The sequence below is a fragment of the Myotis myotis genome, unplaced genomic scaffold, assembly GCF_014108235.1.
Source record: "Myotis myotis isolate mMyoMyo1 unplaced genomic scaffold, mMyoMyo1.p scaffold_m19_p_4, whole genome shotgun sequence".
NCBI classification, from domain to species: Eukaryota; Metazoa; Chordata; class Mammalia; order Chiroptera; family Vespertilionidae; genus Myotis; species Myotis myotis.
Genome location: NW_023416346.1, coordinates 64,373,288 through 64,397,287, shown reverse-complemented (window position 1 = coordinate 64,397,287; position 24,000 = coordinate 64,373,288). Strand labels below are relative to the sequence as shown.

Genomic DNA, 24,000 nt, shown 5'->3' with positions numbered 1-24,000 from the left:
AGAGTTAGGAATATTCTAATGCGTTGACTTTTTCATACCTGCTAGAATAAAATGAGATGTTGGTTAGTGCTGGCTAATGTGTCCTTAGAAACCAAAAGACAAACAAACAAAAGTATTATCGTATGGCATTAAATCTTATCTCAGTGAGAACAAACTATAAATGAGGTAACATATGCAAAACTGAGGCTTCAGTACTTAATTTATATAATACATCCTACCCTGCTATATTTGATATGCTTTAAATATAATTTCAGATATAATTTTATAAGGGTAGTAGACTACATAAAATTGAATTTGATTCAGACGCTGTACAAGAGATAGTCTTTATTATCTTGTTCAGGTAACTGAGTTTCTTGTGCTAGGTGATTATAGATGCTTCTCTAATTGCCTAGGCATTCTCTTTCAGGCATTGTTTATTTGTTCCATTTTCAAAGAATGTTAATGTTTTTAAGTTCTTTTTAAGATTTTTTACTCTTTAGCACTTTATTATAAAATTTCATTCGGGAGAGCATTTGAGATCTTATAAAAATTCAAAATAAATAAATAAATACAATTACAGTCAGGTTACACTTGAATAAACTTAATATTTGTAGGTACCCTTTGGGGTTGCAGAGATATTAATTAATATATGTTACACAAAATATCAATACCTGAAATTTTAAATTTCAGTGTTTATCAGTTAAGTATCTTTTGAAAACTGTCACCCAGAAAAAAATGTCCTCAAGATTTTTAAATTGAATTTTCTTGTTGATGCCCTAAAATTATTTAATGTTATCAATATTTGATGTGTTGAAATATGCAGACAGAAACACAATTCTTTAATTGTGGTGATCTATCTACTGGTCAAGCACCAAAAAGAAAGCAGGAAAATCTGATAGAGAAAACCCCATATTCACAATGTGTGTGTGAGATACGTTTCATTCCTTTTCTGTTTTTCTCTCTCTAGTCTAGAGAAACTTTTAGGGGCTATAACTACAGCGGCAGAAAGATATAACAGAGAACGATTTTCACCAATCGTTGAAGGGCTAGAAAATCATGAAGCTTTGCAATTACAGGTGAGTCTAGTTTTGTCTTAAATTGCTTCTAGAATTATATTTAGATGACTCATTTTGTGTGATGCCATTTGTGCTAACACTTAAATTGAATGGAACATAAAAATGAAATTTTTCCTGTTGTTTGATTGTTCATAAAAACTAGAAGTTTTGTCTGTGAGAATAACAAATGGTTTAAAATTAGAAAAAGCACTTTGGATTATTACAGATATGATTATTAGGATTATCATTAATATTTGGGTAGAAATTTAGTAATTGATGCAATAAACTGCAGAAATTAAAGCCTTAGCAATAATCAGGGCAACAGCACAAACAATCCAGCCAATGTCATTATCTTAAAAAGGGTTAACGATGTCTGTGGGCTTCTAGAAATTTAAAAAAAAAACAAAGTGCATCTCTCTTTGTGCCATATCCAGCATTCAGAAGCCTGACTCACCAGAATCGTGGTGATTGAATTGCAACTCTTAGGACAGTGTTTACCTGACAACCTGTATAGACCCAGCCTAAATGTTTTCTTTAGAAAATGACAAAACTCAGTATCTTTTCTTAGATAATTTCAGGAAATGACCTATTTTATGAATGATAACTTTGTTCTTGACTGGTGAGAATGCATATTTATTAACCATACTTATAGTGTGAGATCCGGGGCTAAACAATTTGTGTGTATTATCTGATTTAATTCTCACAACAACCCAGCTATGTAGGTACTATTATTTAGCAGTGAGTGTTTAAATATTAAAATGTCTTACCTGATATAAAGTAAGCATTTTCTTTTTCTCTTTTTTATCTTATTATCAATTGTTGGTTCTTTTTTTCACCAGCATTTGAAGCTATAGCAGATAGATAAATTGGCTTGTCCAAAGAGAATACTGTAGTGTTACAAAGCTATAATCACTCCAGATATTTAAGGAAATTTGTTCATTGTTAGTTCTGCTCCAACTATAATGAGCAGTTTGGATAATCTGTTATGGTGTGCCATTTATGTCCAGGATATTACATTTTTTTAAATAATTGGGATATTTACTTCCAGTTATTTTTTTTTCTTTTTAAATTATATTTTTATTTATTTCAGAGAGGGAGGAAGTGATAGAAACATCTGAGAAACAATCACTGATCGGCTGCCTCCTGCACGCCCTTACTGGGGATTGAGCCCGCAGCCCAGGCATGTGCCCTGACTGGGAATCCTACCATGACCTCCTGGTTCTTAGGTCCATGCCCAACCATTGAGCCACACCAGATGGGCTCAGTTTTTTGTTTTTTTTTACAATACACTTTTTATTATAAAATGTGTCTAAATAAAATTTAATATCTCTACTGAAAAGTATGAAAACTATCTTGTTAGATGATTTCTTGAAATTTTTGTCCTTGTTCCTTCGGCTTACCCAGCTAAATTTCTTTGACTGTCAGTCATATGTAGGAGTTTGTACTTGTCTTGCAATGTTTGTTTAGGAGTAATTAGGTGTTTTAGATATAGTGAATGTTTTCATTACGTAGCTCACTCAAAATTGCATAGCTGTTGAGGGGTAGAGCTTTGATTTGAAGCCAGGTCTTTGTGATGTCAACATTAATATATTGAATTGTCTGACCTTTAAAATGACACCTCTGTCATAGAGTAGTTCACCCAAAATGATGAGAAGGGAATGACATTTTCCAGTCTTCAGGAACCTGGGCTGAATGGAGTGATAAAATGGCAAGTTGTTAACAAGTAAACATATTGAAGAATTATAGACATCTTGTTGGGTATTCAAGAAATTGTTGAATACTTGCTACAGATGCAAACACCTGCAAATCAAAAAATTGAAATTTCCTATTCTAATGAGCTATAAAAATTAATAATTTTGTTATATACAGAGCCTATTACTCGCCCAGAATTGTGGGTTTATTTATTTGGACTATTTCATGTGAATGAAAAAATATCTAAAAGCTCAAAAATATATTCAGAATGCAGAATGAAAAGTAAGTTTAAATTTGTTGTTTAAAAAATATAGTTAGTGTTGTATTTTAACAGAATGACTTTTCTATTTCGGTAGTATCCAGAGACTTCTCAAAATGTTATTAAAGTCTCAGGAAGTAATTCTGTTAAAATACAGGACTAATTATATTTTTAAATAACAACTATATACCTTTTTTCTTTTTTTGTGTTTTAAAACAGATTACTAACTTCACACAGAAGTTTTCTAGCTCATCTTTAAAGTGAACTTTTATATCTGAGATAGCATTTTCATTATCTTCAGTACTTCAAAACATAGATAAGACAGTAAATCACATACATTCATATACTCTCTCTTCATTGACTTCCCTTCAGCTCAGTAGCATTCTCAAGTTTCCCTCATACTACAACACCTTCTTTTGATCCTACTTACCTTTGAACTAGCCTCTCATCTTCCTTTTACATTTTATAGTTTAAATCTCTAAAAGAATCATCGATACTTGTTTTCTCTGTTTCCTAAATTACCTTTCACAGCTCAGCTTTTTCACAGTTCACAAAAAGGTCAACAGTGATCTTCTAATTTCAAAATCCAATGGCCTATTTCCAATCCTGATCACTTGGCACTATTGATCCCCTCCCTCCTTGAAAATTTTTCTGCCTTTGGCTTTTCAGGCACCATTCTCTCCTTGTTCTTTAACTACCTTTAATTGCTCTTTATCTTCTTCATGTTGTTTCTCTTCTTGGGTATTTTGTTCTCTAAGTTCTGTCCTTGGTCTTTTTCTATTATCATTTTTGTATATACATACATGTGGATTATATACAGACATCCTATCTAATAAAAGAGAAACATGGTAATTAGCCGTACATCTGCTACCCTTCCCATTGGCTAATCAGGGCGATATGCAAATTAACTGCCAGCCAAGATGGCGGCCAGCAGCCAGGCAGCTTAAAGCGAACATGAGGCTCGCTTGCTTCAGTGACGGAGGACTCCAATGTTCCCCACCTGCCGCTGCCGGCCTCTGAGCTTGCAGTTTGAAACATTGTTATGAATATAGAAGCTAAACTAAACCCCAGAAATCAGCTTTCAGCGAGCCGGGTTCTCAGAGCTGGAGTTAAAACAGTGGTTTCGATTATAGAACCCAAACAAACCAGATACCTGCTTTCAGCAGCAGAGGCCTAAGAGCTGGAGCCAAGCCTCAGAGCTAAAGCTGGCCCAGAATAAAAAAACAAATAAACAGAAAAAAAGGAGCAGTTGGGAGCTTCAGTCACCCACCAGCCTGAAAACAGCCCTCAGCCCCTCACCCAGACTGGCCAGGCACCCCAGTGGGGACACCTACCCTGAAGGGTGTGTGACCAGCTTCAAACAGTCATCATCCCCTCATCCAGGTTGGCTAGGTGCCCCAGTGGGGACCCCCACCCTGATCCAGGACACCCTTCAGGGAAAACCAGCCGGCCCCCACCCATGCACCAGGCCTCTATCCTATATAGTAAAAGGGTAATATGCCTCCCAGCACCGGGATCAGCAGAGCCGCGAGGCCTCCCGGCACCGGGATCAGCGTGATAGGGGGCAGCGCCCAAAACCCCTGATCGCCCTGTGGCTCTGTGTGTGACAGGGGGCGGGGCCACAACCTCCCTATTCGCCCTGCTCTCTTCATGACAGGGGAAGGCGCCGCAACCCCCTGATCAGCCCTGCTCTGTGCCTGATAGGGGGGAGCTCCCCAACCCCATGATCGCCCTGCGGCTCTGTGTGTGACAGACTGTGGTGCTCCAACCCCCTGATCGGCCCTGCTCTGTGTGTGACAGTGTGCGGCGCCCCCCCCCACCCCCTGGGCCCTGCTCTGTGTGTGATGGGGTAGAGCCATAACCTCCCCATCGGCCCTGCCCTGAGTGTGACAGTGGCGGCGCCCCAACCCCCTGATGGGCCCTGCTCTGTGGGTGATAGAGGGCGATGCCCCAACCGCCCCCCACAGGCCCTGCTCTGTGAGTGACAGGGGGGAGCTCCCCAACCCCCTGATCGGCCCTGCTCTGTGCGTGACAGGGGGTGGCGCCGCAACCTCCCCATCGACCCTGCCTTGAGTGTGACAGGGGGAGGTGCCCCAATCCCCCAATCGGCCCTGCCCCAAGCGTGACTGAGGGTGGCATCGCAACCTCCCAATCCACCCTGCTCTGTGCATGACAGGGGGCGGTGCCCCAACTCCCCAATCAGCACTGCTATGAGCCCGACCAGGGGCTGCACCTAGGGATTGGGCCTGCCCTCTGCCACCCGGGAGTGGGCCTAAGCCAGCAGGTCGTTATCTCCCAAGGCATCCCAGACTGCAAGAGGGCATAGGCCGGGCCGGGCTGAGGGACCCCCCTCCCCCCCGAGTGCACAAATTTTTGTGCACCGGGCCTCTAGTGTATATATATATATATATATATATATATATATATATATATATATACAAATAAAATACAAAAAATAGCTTTTCTAAGTCATGTGCCAATGTTCTAAATATTTTACATATATCACCTCATTTTTAAACCTCACAGCAATTCCATGAGAGGTAGTAGTAGTATTCCTATTTTATAGATGAGTAAACTGAGGCTCACAGAGGTTACATAACTTGCTCAGGGTCACAAAGTGAATAGGTAGCAAAGCTCAGATTAGACACTAGGGTGTCTGGCTCCAGAGCACATGCTTTTTTAAAAAATTTAAATTCTTTGTTGTTTAAAGTATTACATAAGTCTCTTATTCCCCCATTGACCTCTCCCCGGCCGTCCACACCCCCAGTACCTGCCCTCCCCCTCCCCCGTCTGTGTCCATTGGTTTTGCTCATATGCATGCATACAAGTCCTGGTTGATCTCTTATCCCAGTGGTTCTCAACCTTCTGGCCCTTTAAATACAGTTCCTCATGTTGTGACCCAACCATAAAATTATTTTCGTTGCTACTTCATAACTGTAATGTTGCTACTGTTATGAATCGTAATGTAAATATCTGATATGCAAGGTGGTCTTAGGCGACCCCTGTGAAAGGGTCGTTCGACTGCCAAATGGGTTGCAACCCACAGGTTGAGAACCGCTGTCTTACCCCCTCACCTCATAGGTTGGGCAGTCTGTTCCATGCTTCTAGTTCTATTTTGGTTCCTCAGTTTATGTTGTTCATCATATTCCACAAATGAGTGAGATCATGTGATATTTATCTTTGTTTGACTGGCTTATTTCGCTTAGCATAGTGGTTCGCAACCTTCTGGCCCTTTAAATACAGTTCCTCATGTTGTGACCCAACCATAAAATTATTTTCATTGCTACTTCATAACTGTAATGTTGCTACTGTTATGAATTGTAATGTAAATATCTGATATGCATGATGGTCTTAGGCGATCCCTGTGAAAGAGTCATTCGACCGCCAAAGGGGTCATGACCCACAGGTTGAGAACCGCTGGCTTAGCATAATGCTCTCCAGTTCCATCTATGATGTTGCAAATGGTAAGAATTCCTTCTTTTTACAGCAGTGTAGAATTCCATTGTGCAGATGTACCACAGTTTTCTAATCCACTCATCTGCTGATGGGCACTTAGGCTGTTTCCAAATCTTAACTATTGTAAATTGTGCTGCTTTGAAGGGGTGCATATATCCTTTCTGATTGGTGTTTCTGTTTTCTTGGGTTATATTCCTAGAAGTGGGATTACTGAGTCAAATGGGAGTTCCATTTTTAGTTTTTTGAGGAAATGCCATACTGTCTTCCACAGTGGCTGCACCAGTCTGCATTCCCACCAGCAGTGCACAAGTGTTCCTTTTTCTCCACATCCTCTCCAGCACTTGTCGTTTGTTGATTTGTTGATGATAGCCAGGCTGACAGGTGTGAGATGGTACCTCATTGTTGTTTTGATTTGCATTTGTCAGATGATTAGTGACTTGGAACATGTTTTCATATGTCTCTCAGCCTTCTGTATGTCTTCTTTCGAAAAGTGTCTATTTAGGTCCTTTGCCCATTTTCTTGATTGGATTAGAGTACATGCTCTTAACACAGTAACTCCTGAGCTCACTCTCTCTTCCCCTTAACCTGACTCCCCCCAAAAGAAGTCCACTCTTCTTTCTGTCTTTCTCATTTTAGATTATAGAGTTATCATTATCTACGTAATCTCCAACGTTCCTCCAGACTTCATTATTCTTTGTCCTTGCATCTAATCCATTATCAAGTCTTAAAGAACAGACTATGAATCCATCCCTATCTCTCTATCCCCATTGCCTTTATCTTCTTCCACCAATATTATTTCAACAATTTTTTAAATTAGTACCCTATACTGATACATTCTTCTCATCATACAAATGTTCTGTACTGTTGTCAGTTATCCTTAAAAATATAAATCCAGTTATAACATAGCAGCATTCCTAGAAAGCTATGCTGATGACCATTTGCTATCTTGATAAAGGTGAAGTGCCTAATCATGATGTATGACATCTATTAGTGTGACCCCAGCTTTGAGCCTGTTACTCTCCCGATTGTACCATAGTTTTAGCCATACTAAATCTGGTGTTGCTCAAATATGCTGTAGACTTTTAAATGCCCTCAAATATTTTATAATATAGAACACTTTGCTTGAAATACCAACCCTCCCACACCCGTATCCCTTTCCTCCTGGAAAGATTTAATGAGAGCACAAAGGCACATTGAGGTATATCCTGCATAAATCTAGGAAGGCTTCAGTGAGGAGGTGATGCTTTAAGTAGGTCTTGAAGGATAAATAGGAACCGGTATTATGTTAGGATGGGAGACAGGAAAAGGAATTCCAGTAGGCAGATTGAGGCCAGAGTAGTCTGCTAGTCACTTCACAAAAGAAGACAGAGTGAAATAATATCAACATACATTTGAAACTGATTTCTGCACAGCCCAGCAGGAAGAACTAGGGTACACTAAACATTTATAATAGTTGTTTATGGAAAGAGAAAGCAGTATAGTAAGCTTCCAATGATGTATTATAAAAAGAGGCAGTCTTTAAAGACTATTACTCTGAAAGGTGCCATGTCTTAACGTCACTCAGGAGCTCTGAGCAGAAATGCCTTTAGCATGACTTAATACATTTTAAAAATGTTTTCTAACGTGCCAAAAATAATAATAAAATATTTGTTCGTGTGGTCATTAGATATGTACACAAACACACAGTAGTAAATATACACTTCGCTGATGTGTAATAGGTTCACTTTTCCTGACTTTACCTGTTGGAGAGATTGATCATGTTTTGAGAGCCAAAGAAGAAATAAAACCAAATAATCTGAGCAACCTACAAAATGTCATCGAATCCATCAAGCCTTGTGATGACAAAAACCTTTTGGCCTTTAATCAGAACCTGTTAACTCCTTCTCTCTACGGTGCCTCAATAAGCCCAATGAACTGCGTTCTGTCCACAGCAGACTAGCACAGCTTGGGAAGTCGGAAGAGGGTTTATTTCAGACAGGTTCACTAAAATGATCAAGAAGTGACAACTGACAGACTAAAATCAAGGGAGGAGGAGATAGAAACCATTAAAGATTGGAACTAGAGTGCGAATATTACAACATTTGGTTTTGTTTAGTGTCAGAGCAAATGACTCTAAACACCTCAATAGCCCCTGAGGGTATTTCTGTGTTACACACAGCTCACATATTCAATCATGTCCCTGAGTGAGCAATAAAATAATAAGTTATATTTAGGATATTTTGTTTAAGAATGTAGCAGCACTAACTGGGTGGCTCAGTTGGTTGGAGCATCGTCCCATACACCAGTAAGGTTGTGGGTTCAATCCCAGTCAAGGCATATACCCAGGCTACAGGTTTGATTCCGGGTAAGGGCATGTATGAGAGGCAACAGAACAGTGTTGCTCTCTCATATCAATGTCTCCATTTCCCTAACTCCCTCCCCCTCCCCCTTCCCCCGCTTGTCCTTCTCCCTCTTTCTCCACAATCAATAAATATATCCTCAGGTGAGGATTAAAAATGTGGCAGTTATATAATTTATTTTTAAAAGAGTTTTATGCAAAAAACACATGTTGCTTAAATGGACAAACCATCAGATACATGTATTGGTCCTCTGTAGCTCAATTCTTTCCACAGTAGTTCTCATGTGTTGAGATTTCACTCCCAGCATACTTGTAAATTAGTTATTAGTGTACTCATACCATCACATAAGAGGAAGTAGCTTTGCATAAATCATTTATCATGTGTCAGTGGAGGTACATTTATAATAAAACATGACACAGCAGCATATGAATAAGGAGAACACTTGGGAAAAATAATACATATATTAAATATTGTGTTGAATGAATGCCTGATATTACTTAAGAAACTTGTTCTACTTATTCACAGTTGTATATTATATAAGAGTAGAATTAGTACAATAGGGGGAATTATGTCAGATGTTTGTACAATGCAGTCACTTTTCAAGTTATTCTATTGGCTTCTCCAGTACCATTTGACACTATTTCATCACTCCTTTTTCATAGTTCTCTTCTCCCTCGACTTCTATGATAACTAAGCTCTCCTAGGTTTTCTTTTACTTTATGTTGCATTTAAAATCTTTGCTCTCTATGCTTGATCTTTAAACATACTGATTCCTAGAGCTTGGTCCTAAGTCCTTGGTTCCTTTGCTTTGCTCATTCTGTACATTGTTCTTAGGCAGCCACATCCATCCTTAGAACTTTAACTGACACTTCTGTGTGATGGATCTCTTTATTCCAAATTCCTCCTGACTCACAGACCCCTTATGTGCAGCTGCCTCTTGACTGCGTTTAAATTCAGTATTGTCCTTCATGGTACAAACCTTCCTTTTCTTCATCTTTCCTCCTCCAATCTCTTCTCTAACCTTAACATGCATTTCTCTTGTGTTCCCAACCCTGGTTAACCTTAGCATAATCCACCAAGTAGCATAAACCAGAAATGTAATAATCATCTTCAAATCTACTCCTATTTTGTCCACTATTTCCTCAATCACCAAATCCTACCAGTCCCTTCCTTGGTATGGTTGACCTCTTCCTCTACCCCTGCTTCCATTTCTTTTATTCAGGGCACTATTTTATCATTTACCCAGACTCTTGAATATCATTTACCCCTCATTCTTGCCCCTTTTAAATCATTTTCCACAAGGTTATACTTCTGAAGTATAGTTCTCATGATATCACTGCTTAAGGGTAGGATTAAAGTCTAGTCCTTGACCAAACAAACTACTTCATCGTCTGACTGTTGCTTTCTCTCTAACCTCATATTCCACTAATTTTTGGTCTAGTCCAGGTGTGGGGAACATCTGGCCCGCAGGCTGTATAAGGCCCGCAAAATCATTTGGTCTGGCCCTGCCAAGGCATTAGGGGTGAGTTAATTGTTTGACCAAATATAGCAGGTGAATTTTTTTTATTGCTAATTTCTTTTTTTATTATTATTATTAGTTAAGGTATTACAAACGTGTCCTCATCCCCCCCATTAACCCCCAACCTCCCTCCCCCCCCCCCGCCCCGCACACTCATGCTCCCATCCCCCTGTTGTCCATGTCCATTGGTTTGGCTTATATACATGTATACAAGTCCTTCGGTTGATCTCTTCCCCTTACCCCTGCCCTCCCCTACTTTCCTTCTGGGGATTGATAGCCTGATCGCTGTTTCTCAGTCTTTGGGTCTGTCTCTTTTCATCAGTCTATGTTGTTATCTATAATCCACAAATGAGTGAGATCATGTGTTATTTATCTTTCTCTGACTGGCTTATTTCACTTAGCATAATGCTCTCCAGTTCCATCCATGCTGTTGCAAAAGGCAAGAGTTCCTTTTTTTTTTTTTTTTTTTACCGCAGCATAGCATTCCATTGTGTATATGTACCACAGTTTTCTAATCCATTCATCTGCTGATGGGCACTTAGGCTGTTTCCAAATCTTAGCTATGGTGAATTGTGCTGCTATGAACATAGGGGTGCATATATCCTTTCTGATTGGCGTTTCTGGTTTCTTGGGATATATTCCTAGTAGTGGGATCCCTGGGTCAAATGGGAGTTCCATTTTTAGTTTTTTGAGGTAGCTCCATACTGTTCTCCACAGTGGCTGCACCAGTCTGCATTCCCACCAGCAGTGCAGAAGGGTTCCTTTTTCTCCACATCCTCTCCAACACTTGTTGTTTGTTGATTTGTTGATGATAGCCATTCTGACAGGTGTGAGGTTATACCGCATTGTCGTTTTGATTTGCATCTCTCGTATAATTAGTGACTTTGAGCATGTTTTCATATGTCTTTCGGCCTTCTGTATGTCCTCTTTCGAAAAGTGTCTATCTAGGTCCGTTGCCCATTTTTTGATTGGATTGTTTATCTTCCTTTTGTTAAGTTTCATGAGATCCCTGTAAATGTTGGAAATTAAACCCTTATCGGTGGTATCATTGGCAAATATGTTCTCCCATGTAGTGGGTCTTCTTGTTGTTTTGTTGATGGTTTCCTTTGCTGTGCAAAAGCTTTTTATTTTGATGTAGTTCCATTTGTTTATTTTCTCTTTAGTTTAGCAGGTGAATTTTTAAGTTGATAATTTTATATGACTTGTGAATGATGTTGTAAATATCCAAATGGCTCTTGGCAGAAAAAAGGTTCCCCACCCCTGGTCTAGTCATACTGTGCTCAGTTTCCTGAATATTTCTTGCTATTTTGCACCTCTACCTCCATACCTTTCTACATAGTTTAGTCCTGCCTGTAATCTTTCTCCATTTCTTGACTTAATTAACTTGCTCTGTACATTTGTATCTTTCTTGGTTGGTACTTATTTTGACTTAAACCATCTTTTTTTTTCTAACTCCTGCTGGGCTAGGATAAAGAAAGACCTTGTTAATGTCTACAGAGTACTTAATAAGGTCAAATGTGTGACAGTGTCAATAACATTTTAAAAGCATAATTTGTCACAGCTAATGGCAATATGGAGACTCTGTCTGAGAATGCCCTGGAGTTGGCAATTATTGTACTCCATTGCTCTATGAATTGTGGTCAAACTGGTAGATGTTTGTATAGTTTTAAGAGCTGAAAAGTTAAAATAAATAATAAGTTTTAGCATTTACCCAGTAATTTTGTGAAGCTTCTTCATGTTTAAAATTTCCCCTCTCTATGACTTAGGTAAGAAATGGAATGCAATTTCTTTTTGTAATATGTCTCATGACAATAACATTTGAAATATTTAAATACTATTCACTCATTATATTGTAACCAATTTATTGGGGCCAATTAGGGGTTATGCAGAAAACCATAAACAAATGAAGAGCCTTGTCTTTAGAAAGTTTAGTCTATTTTGTGATATTCCATTCTCTATACCATACCCATACCCTAGGACAGTGATGGCGAACCTATGACACATGTGTCAGAGGTGACACGCGAACTCATTTTTTTTGGTTGATTTTTCTTTGTTAAATGGCATTTAAATATATAAAATAAATATCAAAAATATAAATATTTTTTATACTGTGGTTGCAAATATCAAAAAATTTCTATATGTGACACGGCACCAGAGTTAAGTTAGGGATTTTCAAAATGTTGACACGCTGTGCTCAAAAGGTTCGCCATCACTGCCCTAGGATGAAAATAATAGCATCCTGTGGTTAAAGAATGCAGGTGATTATTGTAGAAAGATAATATACTATTAGAGGAATGGCAGGATCATAACTGGTAGAACTGATAGGAATAAAGTTTAGTATATAATTCTTCATGGCACAAATTATTGGATGTTTTATCTCATCCACAAAGTTGGCGCTTTTTATCTATATATGCTTATGCATTCATTCAATAGCTAATATAGATATCATATAGAAATCTCCTTATGATGTAAGGAGATCTATATAATAAAAGCCTAAGCAACCATTACGGTGGAACGATCAGAACGACTGGTTGTTATGATGCGCACTGACCACCAGGGGGCAGATGCTTAATGCAGGAGCTGCCCCGTGGTTGTCAGTGTGCTCCCACAGGAGGAGCGCTGCTCAGCCAGAAGCCAGGCTCATGGCTGCCTTTGCCGGTGGTGGGAGCCTCTCCCACATCCGCAGCAGCTTTAAGGAGCAGCGAGTCAAGCAGTAAGGAGCAGTGAGCAGGCAGGTGGTAAGGAGTGAGGGGTCCCAGACTGCGAGAGGGATGTTTGCAGAGTGCTAAGGATTTCCTGGACTGTGAGAGGGCGCAGGCCGGACTGAGGGACCCCTACCCATCGAATTTCGTGCACTGGGCCTCTGGCTTCTGAGTAAAAATGGAAATACACAAGCTCCTTGTTCTTACTGGTTTAAAATCAGAATTGTGGTCCTAGCCTAGCATATATATTAATAATGGAGAAAATGTGTGTGTGTGTGTGTGTGTGTGTGTGTGTGTGTGTGTGTGTGTGTTTGCATTCACATGTGTGCTAAGTAGGGAGTGAGGTGGCAGTAAGTAAAGGAGAGTGCAAGATCATTATTTGGGATGATGGGATGCTGCCCATACTTCACTGTTTAAGATATATATATAGAAAGTGGAATGTAACATATTTCAGGAACTATTTTCTACCTTAAAATTTTGCATTCCATTATATATTATGATAACTATTTAATTTTTATTGAGTTATATTAGACATATAAGATAACCATTTTATGTACTAAATAACAGCTTGTTAAAATAATTGTATGTTTTTCTAATTAACCTATAATTCCAAAGCTAGATATTCTCAGTGCATTAAACATGATGCACTAGTTAAATTTTATTCTCTTACCTATCCTTAAAATCTTTTGTTGTATGAATCTATGAATGGAGTTTATGAGGCATCTTGTACGTGCTGGAAGTTATTCTGTATTTGTAGTGAAGTGATATGGTTTGGAATCATGAATTTCCTTCTTGCTGTATGACCTTGTGTAAGTTATTTATCTGCTTTGAGCTTCACCTTCATCATCTGTGGAATAAGGCTAATAGCAACACTTATTTTGTATGATTTTTATAAGGATTAAATTAGATGGTGAGTTATATAAAGCACCTAATATTGTCTGGCAACTAATAATAATGATATAAATAATGATAATTATAATAGTTTGGGGTTTTGTATTTATCTTTAAATTCAGAATCCACACAATGAGTATTTCATGTTTATAATATTTTCTAATTACATTTTAAAGTTTATCTAATTACATTTTTTAAAAAAATATGTTTTGATTGATTTCAGAGGGAAGGGGGGGAGAGAAAGATAGAAATATCAATGAGGAGAGAGATAACAAAAAAAAATGATGAGAGAGAATCATTGATCGGCTGCCTCCTGCACACCCCCCACTGGGAATGGAGCCCACAACCCGGGCATGTGCCCTGACCAGGAATCAAACCATGACCTGGTTTATAGGTCAATGCTCAATCACTGAGCCACAGTAGCCGGGCTATCTGATTACAATTTTTAAGTTTAATTTTGTAGTTATAAATTGTGATAATTATTCTAATTTTCTTCTCATCCTGTGAAAAGGGCAATAATTGTGTAGTAGTTTAAAGGAATAGAGACTATTAAGATGACTATTATTCTCCACATTTTTACAATATAAATATTTCTCTGAAAGAGCATTGCTCTAGCAGATTGTGTTGTAAAGTGACATGATAGTATGACTACTTATCATATGTTATTTGTAATTATTTAGCTATCTATTAGAATTTTATAAACAATAAACAGTACATTTGGTAAACCATTGCTGTTAACCTGTTTAATTACTGAATTCATTGTCTTATACTTGTTTATACTATAGTCGATAAATGCAACTTCTTTTTTATTTAGTTATATATTTATAATAATATATATTCTTAATGCTATTAAAGTGTTTAATAGCATTGCAACATTTATTAAATTTGAAGTTATTTTGTAATTGATACATTCATTAATTTCATTAACTTTTACTATGTTTATCATCTCCTGATCTAAATACTTTTTTTTTTTGTATAAAGGTACAATTCTAAAAATCATTAAGCTGTTTCTTATGGAAATGCTCTCTTTACTTGTAGGGTATTAATACAAGCCATTAAGCTTGAATTTCTTCTGGCAAAAACAATCCTAGCAGATGGCAACTTTTCTCTCTATTAATTTTGGATTGGACATGTACTTTGGCTTGTTGAGTCATGTCATATTTGTAACATAACAAGGATCATTCAAGCAAATACAATAATGTAGTGATGGTCATGTAGAATATGCAGACTTATATCACACAAATAGATAATGTAGCGATGGTTGTGTAGAATATGCAGTCTCATAACTATGAAGATGTCAACGTTTTCTTATTGTAAATATGAGGGTTATGTAATCTGTTAAGGCATAAGCTTAATTTATCTGATAGATCTTTTAAAGTAATGCTACTTATATGGCAAATATTTAGTCAATTTTATAAGTGTTTTCGTTTGACATTTGAACACTTGTAGGAAATAGACTATATTTTTCAATTTTTATTTAGCTATATAGTAATGTTAGAAACAACCCGTCATCACCTGTAAAGCATGCAACTTTTGATTTTTGAATCTGGATATGTGGTAAATGGGCTAATCTCCCAAAGAAACATCTTAAATACATGATATAAATATAAAAATAAAAACAGTATACCTTTTTAAAAAATTGATCTTAGAGAGAGAGAAGGCAAGAGAGAGAGAGAGAGGGAGAGAGAGAGAGAGAGAAAGAAACATGCCAAATGCGTCCGGAGCAGGGATTGAACCCACCACCTGAGTACATGCCCTGACCGGGAATCTAGCCCACCACCTTTTGGTGTACCAGACAACACACCAACCAACTGAGCCACACCGGCCAGGGCACAATATACCTTTTAATCTTTTCTTTCTATTTGAAAAAATAATTATAATAATAGGTCTGGACAAGTGAAATCAAAATACATTTGAAATATGTTTTTTTGTTGTTATTTTTTATATGATGTTTGTGATTCAATAAAACTTTATTGGCACAAGCAGGCAGCTCGCCACATTAGAACTGTGGGCTGCGGCTGGCCTGTGGTCTGTAGTTTGCCAACCCCTAGACTCTATGCTTATTTCATCTTGGCAGCCTCAGGAGCTTGGTTCTCCCTCTGAGAAGGAAAGATGGCTTGAGGATTTAGGGGGGTTACCTGGTCAGTCTGGCATCCCTGTGGGACATCCAGGAGCTGGTATATTCAGGGACAGCTCTGTTTGTAAGTGGGGAATCAAAGAGGGTAGAAGACAGACATCAGCCTACCACCCAGAAGAGTCCCCAGGGTCTTGGGTACACTATGCAGATAGAGTTGAGCCCATACTAACTATTGATTTATGGGTGCTCCCTTCTATAAATACTTGGCATCTTTACTAAATCTGGTATTTTCCAGGAGTCCTCTTGCAGTCAGCTCTTTGAGCACTCGCTCCACCACTCATTGCATACTTTAAAAATAATCGATTTAAATGTGTGGTTTTCACTTAAACCAGCAGTTTTCAACCTGTGGGTAGCGACCCCTTTGGGGGTCGAACGACCCTTTCACAGGGGTCGCCTAAGACCATCGGAAAACACATTTATAATTACATATTGTTTTTGTGATTAATCACTATGCTTTAATTATGTTCAATTTGTAACAATGAAATTGGGGGTCACCACAACATGAGGAACTTTATTAAAGGGTCACAGCGTTAGGAAGGTTGAGAACCACTGACTTAAACTATTAGCCAGTTGCCTTAGACTTGAGCAGCATTTTTAAAAAATGCTATTCAGGAATAATGTATGGAACACCTGGCAATTAGCATTTTGTTAATTCCCTTTTAGCTTGCAATTACCAGAAAATAATTCCCCTTTTATAGTAGAGAGCCTCAATATCAGAAGGTAAGAAAAGCAAAACCCATTTTCCAGTGTCAATATAATTAATGAATCACCTTCATTGGAAAAGAAGCCCTTATATTTACTTTATCAGGCATGCACATTAGTATTGGCATCACAGTACCTTCTAGTTGATCTTAATTCACTTTTATACATAACAAATTAATTCATCTTAATCATATATTTTAATACTCTGAATTTTGTGCAAATCCATTCCAATAATAGAATAGAGAGAATATAAATCAGTGTAATTGTTTCTCTTATTTATCACTGTTTCCTGATTAATATTATGGAACTTTTATAACTTTTTTTTAATTTATTTTGGAAAAGTATTTATAACCATATAGGATTGAGGCTAGTTTACCTGAGGATACCTGGATATGCAAGATACATTTCACGATCTTTCTAAAGTGCTTTCTATGCATACTTTTAGAGCTTTGAGTTTCTCAAGAGAGAGTTCAATATTTATTCATATTGGTCAGCAAAGCATAGAAGTACTTGACCATCCATCATATCTTCATTAGAATTATTCTGCACATTAGAAAATTTATTCATTTTGTTGCTTATACTTTAAAATAATAATCATCCTTAAACTTTTATAAATATTTGCATTTTTCTTATTTTTATATGTATGTATACCTTTAGTAAATGGAAAAATAATGGTCTGAATGCATTATTTATTTAATTAAAAACATTAAAATAAGGTTTGCTTTCTAATTGCAGGTGGCTTGCATGCAGTTTATAAATGCCCTTGTCACTTTTCCTTATGAGCTTGATTTTCGAATACATTTAAGGAATGAGTTCCTCCGTTCTGGACTAAAGACAATATTACCAGTAAGTTGAGTGTACACATTTATTATGCTGATGAACTTTAACACTTTCCATTTTTAGACTTGCAACAGAGTAAGTACTTGTGCCTTGCTATTTTCTCTTGTAAAGCTTTAAACATTTTGTAAGCTTTATTAATTGCAGTAATATCAGTCTTTATATGCAGCTGACAATTTAGAATGCATCTGGTGCTGTGTGCAGAAGTGGCTTTTCCCTTCTTGAAGCCAAATGGAACTTCTTTTCTTTGGATGTAAATACTGAAAACATAAAAGACTACACTTTTTTTTGTAGTTTCAATTTTCATTTAAACATTTTTTCCTTTTTTCTTTGATAACTTACATTGATTTCATTTCTATTCAGCATAAGTATGCATATAATTTTGATTAGTATACTCTGGACACATTGCTTAAGTTTGGTATTCTTATTACAGAGCCATGTGAACTTTTTTAAAGAAAAAACAATTTTATGTGAACATTTGCTCTAATTATAATACTGTTAAAAACATTTTTGAAATAACTTTATAGGTTTGATCTCAGATTAATGAACACACTTATTCTTTGAATACAAATGCAACAACTATGACTTTATATTTTATTTAATGTTAATTGAAGAATGATTTTTTTTCCAGACTATAGCAATGTTAAAGGAGACAAAATTTCTCACTAGTCTCTTCATTTAAGCTACTCAGGTCACACCCGAGAAGCAAGAAGTAAAAGTAAAAAAGAATGGAGGGAAGAAAAAAAAAACAAATGTCAGTGAGCATGTATATAAGATTTAGGGTGCGCTAGAAATACCAAAATAAGGGGTGTTTCCTGGTGAGGAACAAGAGTGGAGTATGCATCAATTGCTTGTGCTGTGACAATCTTAACTGAAAGTAGTTTAAGCACATCATCATAAAATGGACGATTGGGTCTATTGAAACCAGTTTTCATCAGGTGTATGGTTGGCTCTATTTTAGAAATTTCTACATTACTTTCACATCCAATGGTTCTTTAACCCCTGAATTTAAAAACCAAGGAATTGGTTGTGGTTAATCAAAGCAATATTTTCAGTGACCCGTAGAGAGGTTTCAGTACACAGTTAACAGACACATTATATAACAGTTCTAGTGTGTGCAACACATTTATTCTCGTTTTGTCACAAATCTGTCTTCATGAAAAGTCTTTGGCCTTCAGTAGCTAGAGAGAATGTTATAGTCTTGCTTCTAGTTTGCTTTTGAGTTGCCTACTCACTGGTTTTCATGCTTGTCCTCCCTGAGTTAGTCCTCTGGTTCTGGGAGAGGAATAATGCTTGTGGGCACTTGTTAGCTACAGGGTCTCCTTAACATCATCTGCTCATTTACTAATATGCCGTGTTTTCTGCCTTAGTTGTTGTTATTACCCTTCCATCTTTTATTCCCCTATGTCTATTTATAATTGAACACCATTTTTGCCTTATATTACTGAATAGCTGGTCAAGAAAACTGTGGCTCTTGATTTATTTAAGTCTTCATTTTTTCAGAAAGAGTATGTACCGTAGCTCTTGCACTTACCTTTTGCACTTTTGTCTGGGTGTCTTAATTTCTGCTGGGTTCAGTGGTCCCATGGTAGGTTCTTTATTTGATTACAGTGACAGCTAAGATTTTGCATCAGTGGTTTTAAACTACACTTTCCCATTGGCCCTATAGCCATATAAAAAGCTTCTTGTGGCACCATGTGCTTCTTAATATCTGTATTCTTAAAATATTCCTCCAGGTACATTTTTCTTTAAGTATCACATCTCTTTAAAATGCCCTGCTTCTCAGATCTCAGTGATTCTAAAGCAGGAGAAATGTGGAAAGTGTCATGTTTCTGTTTCCTAAAGTTTTGAAATAGAACCTACAAGGACTCTCAATTTTCTTTTCGTCCTAAAACAATGGAGTGAAATATGGCCACAAATGGTTCTGGTTCTCAGCCATGACCTTGGTTACGTTCCCCTCAGAAGAGACTATCAAGATCTTACTGAGGGTGGGGAAGAGATGGTCTGTTTAAAGAAAAATTATTCCCAGGTATTTCTGATGAAGAAGATAAGAACTTGGATTCAGTCAGACCCCTGAGATTAGAGATTCTAGAATATAGCAGCCAATTAGACATGGCCATGGCTAATATTAGTAGTTGGTATATGGATAAAAAATTATTACTATCTGGAATCATTAAGTGATAGGGAAGAATAGTTCTTAGTACTTCAGTAGCCCCTGAGACCACCATAATGTTATAATAGAGTAAAACATTTTTTCATATAATTATCAGACTCCTCAAGGACAATTATTTTAATATAATCTGTAAAAATTTAATTTCAAAATTCCCCCATCTCTATGGATAAATTATAGAGTTTAAAGGGAGTTTATATTTCATTTATGTGGAAATTCACTTTTCATAAATTTGCTTTAGTAATTTGGGATAAATGAATCACTATACAGTGATTTTTAAAATGGTATTTGCTCTATAGTTAACTTACATTGATTTCTTGTGAAGTCCCCATTGGCCTTTTATTTAGTTAAATAAAATAGGAAAATATTAGGTAAATCAGATGTGAGAAGGAACATGAAAATAAGAAGTTGTGTCTGTAGACAGCAGGCATTCTTAATCTCTTTTAGAAGACTGACAAGCCCTTCCTTATTCTTTTGAAGAATCCTTATTCTTTTGCATTCCAGTATTTAAATATATTTTTGTTGATTTCCGAAAGGAAGGGAGAGTGAGAGAGAGATAGAAACAGCAATGATAAGAGAGAATCATTGATCGGCTGACTCCTGTGTTCCCCACACTGGGGATGGAGCGCACAACCCAGGCTTGTGCCCTGACCAGGAATCGAACTAAGACCTTCTGTTTCATAGGTTGATGCTCAACCACTGAGCCATACCGACTGGGCAGAAGTAAATTATAGAGAATTATATGTTTCAGAGAATCTGCCTAAAATGGTCCATATCTATATACCTAGTCTGTTTAAAAAAAAAAATAACTGAAACATGTTTACAATATTTCACATAATTATTAATAGTGTAATTCAGTAATTTTACAATATACATTAAAATAATTTTTTAATTTAATTTATTGAGGGACACTGGTTAACAAAATTATACTGGTTTCATGTGTATAATTCTACAACACATCATCTGACATGTTACATTTTTAAACATAAAACTAGTTATGGATTTTCATTTACTTTTATAGGATATCTGTAACAATTGTGATATGTAAAAATATTATTAATTTATTAAGTGGTTATTTTTATCAGTATTTATATATATATCTTTCTTAAGGTTGGCTATTTGACTAAAAGGAAGTTATATACAGGGTGTCCCAAAAATATGCATACACACTTTGAATGATTATAAAGTCAGTGTTTATTAACATACAGTTCATTTTCAAAATTTAAAAGAATCTACAGAAATGAATAGTATTTTGTCAATGCCTGTTCTCAAACTGATGGCCATTCTGGTCCAGGCACTGCTGATAAATATCAGGAAGCATTGGAATCACAAACATCAAGAATCATTTCGTTCGGTATTTGTGTGCCCTCAATTTGTTGACTGTTGCCGGTTTTGTTCCGTAAACTTTATCTTTTATGTATCCCTATAAAAACAGTCTAATGTCACTTTTTGATAAATTTTCTTTGTTCAAAGCTTAGACTGGCTTCACCCATTATTTTAAATCAGTTAAACCTAAAAGGAGTTAAAATTAAGTGAGTTATCAGCTATTAAAATGTGCATACATTTTTTGAGGACACTGTGTGTGTGTGTGTGTGTGTGTGTGTGTGTGTGTGTGTGAATATGTATTTATTTTAATGGGACATTATTACTAAACAACATAAGGTATTGCATTTGTACATGTTCATATTTGTATATTGTGCTGTATATGTTCACATACTATATATTATATAAATAATGTATTGTTCTAATTTAAAACTAAATTAAAGTATTTCACCAGTTATTTTTACTGAAAATATTTTTATCTTATTTATTTTTAATTAAATTTATTGGAGTGACATTGGTTATCTATTGAAAATATTTAAGCATGTATATTGGTTCCATGTTTTATAAAGTTCTGATGCTAATTAAATGACAGTATTTAACTTGAAATTTTCAAACATATTTGAATATGTTCAAGTTTTATAGTGAACATATAAGAAAAACTGGAATGTGACATAAGAATAATGAAGGGTTTATATTCTAAAATGTGTTAAAGGTTGTTTGTGCAGTGACCAGCATACTGAGTGTGTCTGGCTTCTGCTGTTTTCTGAACAGAGTTCAGAAATCACCTGTGAATATGACCCACCAATTTTACAATTTTGCATTCCAGTAAATGACTTAATTCCCCTTCAAAGTGGAAAACAAGACCTAAAGCAAGTTATTACTAAAGAGGACACTAGTATAAATACATTTATTTGTTATATATTTATATGAAATTATATAGATATATATTAACAAGTATTTTATATGCTATTTAGGTAAATTTTCAGTTGATTATTATGTTTAAGGATGTTAGAAAAATACATCTAGAAATTGCATAAATTTGTGTTTGGCTTTAGTACTTGCCATTACATCTCCATTTATAATTGTTCTATTGAATAAAAATAGAAACAAGAAATGCACCCTATTTTGTTTTAGTGACCTAATTTGAAGTACACCATGCTTACATTTCCTTTCAGAGTTCAAGCTCAGCTCTGAAAATCCTAGTCCCACTTTTGGTATCACTCTGAGCATCCACAGTTGTGATTATCCATTTGGGTTTTGAAAGCTGCAACTTAATGGACACATATTAAAAGCTATCCCAGGTGATATATATTAAGCCCAACAATCTCTAGTGTGGCATGCTTCCAAATTTTTCATTTATATTATTATTTTGAAAATTATCAGAGGTGTGTAATGCATGTGCTTATAATGTATTACAAAAACAAATCTTTGATGCCCAAGTTGGTATTTTGTGATTAGGCTAAGCAAAAATGAAATGGGGGAGGAGGCTAGATAAGCAGCCTGATACAAAGTCCTTCTTGCTTCAAATCACAAAATATCATTTAAAATAAACCTGTTTATTTCACTTTTCACGCCATACTTGGGACTGTTGTGCTTGAGTATATCCTCGTATTTGTTCTTTATTAATACAGTTGATCCATATTTGCATTTTTGCCAGAGGCATATGCGAATGTTCTGTCTGCATGAGTTCTTTTGCCATCTTTGATTAGTATGTTTAGTCAAAACGACAGCATTTAATTTGGGTTGTTAGCAATTACTTTTTTTCCCCTTTGTAAAAGTGATTGTTAATTTTTTAATGTGAATAATCAAAATCTGGGGCATGAAAAGAAAATGCAATGAATGCAATGAGGTTCTTTTATTTTAAAACAGAAAAACGATGCACATTTTACTTTCTCTCAGAAAACCAAGTGCGTGGGTCAATATTTGAATTGCTTCTGTGTACATAATTGAATAATAGTGTCTGGCCTTTATTACCAAAATATGATGTTGTCAAACTGTTATTCATCTGTTAAGTTTTATGTTTAAATGTTAGGATCTGAAAGAAAAAGAGAATGATGAGCTTGATATTCAGTTGAGAGTATTCGATGAAAACAAAGAGGACGACCTAACTGAGTTATCACATCGTCTCAACGACATTCGAGCAGAAATGGAATATCCTTTTGACAAGCCAGAAAAATCATTTTGCATGCATTGTGAAAAAAGGATGTGTGTGTGATATTGTGAATCATTATTAGAATTCTTATCTGCAAGCCCAATTTACATCCATTTATTTATATTAGAACCTCACTGTGATGCTGTCCTGGAGACTCATGTGGAGGAACTGGCTGACTGTCCGGATGATTTACACAGGTTACATTGAAATCTGCACAGTGGCGGCATATTCTGCTCCATGGTCTTGAAAAGAAAGAGCCTAAGGAAATATACCTCATGCATAAAAATTTAGGGGAGGGAGACTCACTGAGTTCATATGTGGCTATATGTAATATACTTTTTCAGTTTATTAAATGGTACTCAGTGGTTTAGAGATATAATTCAATTCAGATCAATGTCCTATTCTCCAAATATTTTGGTTCCTTAGCAAAACAAAGAAATGTTTAGATGTAATAGTATCTGACTATAGTAAGGCTGTGTGATGGAAACATTCGAGTCAAATACAACTGGTGTAAAACCTTGCTATGGCATTGATTTAATATGAAATGATTTTATATTTAAAGATGTCTGTCACAGCATTGGTTGCCATTTGTTTCATACCCATTCCTGTCCTTCCTTATGGATCCTAGGGAAATTGGGACATACTTCAGCACCAAAATGACCCTGAGCTGGATTTTTTCTCTGTGATGTCTTCTTTCCTCTTCCTCCTCTCCCCTCAAAATAACTGGAAGTAGTATTCCTCTTCTTGAAACTCCCAGAATACTTTGTTTGTATCTGTCTTATTTATG

The 24,000-nt window shown here is 36.4% G+C and overlaps 1 protein-coding gene across 9 annotated transcripts in view; it reads left to right on the top strand.

Annotated features, from left to right (window-relative positions):
- DIAPH2 (diaphanous related formin 2) overlaps positions 1-24,000 on the top strand; it is a 939,982-nt gene that overhangs the window by 239,344 nt on the left and 676,638 nt on the right. For all 9 annotated transcript variants that reach the window (XM_036305330.1, XM_036305327.1, XM_036305331.1 and 6 more), the window contains 3 exons: positions 947-1,055; positions 17,467-17,577; positions 23,094-23,212. In XM_036305330.1, coding sequence (XP_036161223.1) covers positions 947-1,055; positions 17,467-17,577; positions 23,094-23,212 — 339 coding nt within the window. The remainder of the gene's footprint in view (positions 1-946; positions 1,056-17,466; positions 17,578-23,093; positions 23,213-24,000) is intronic.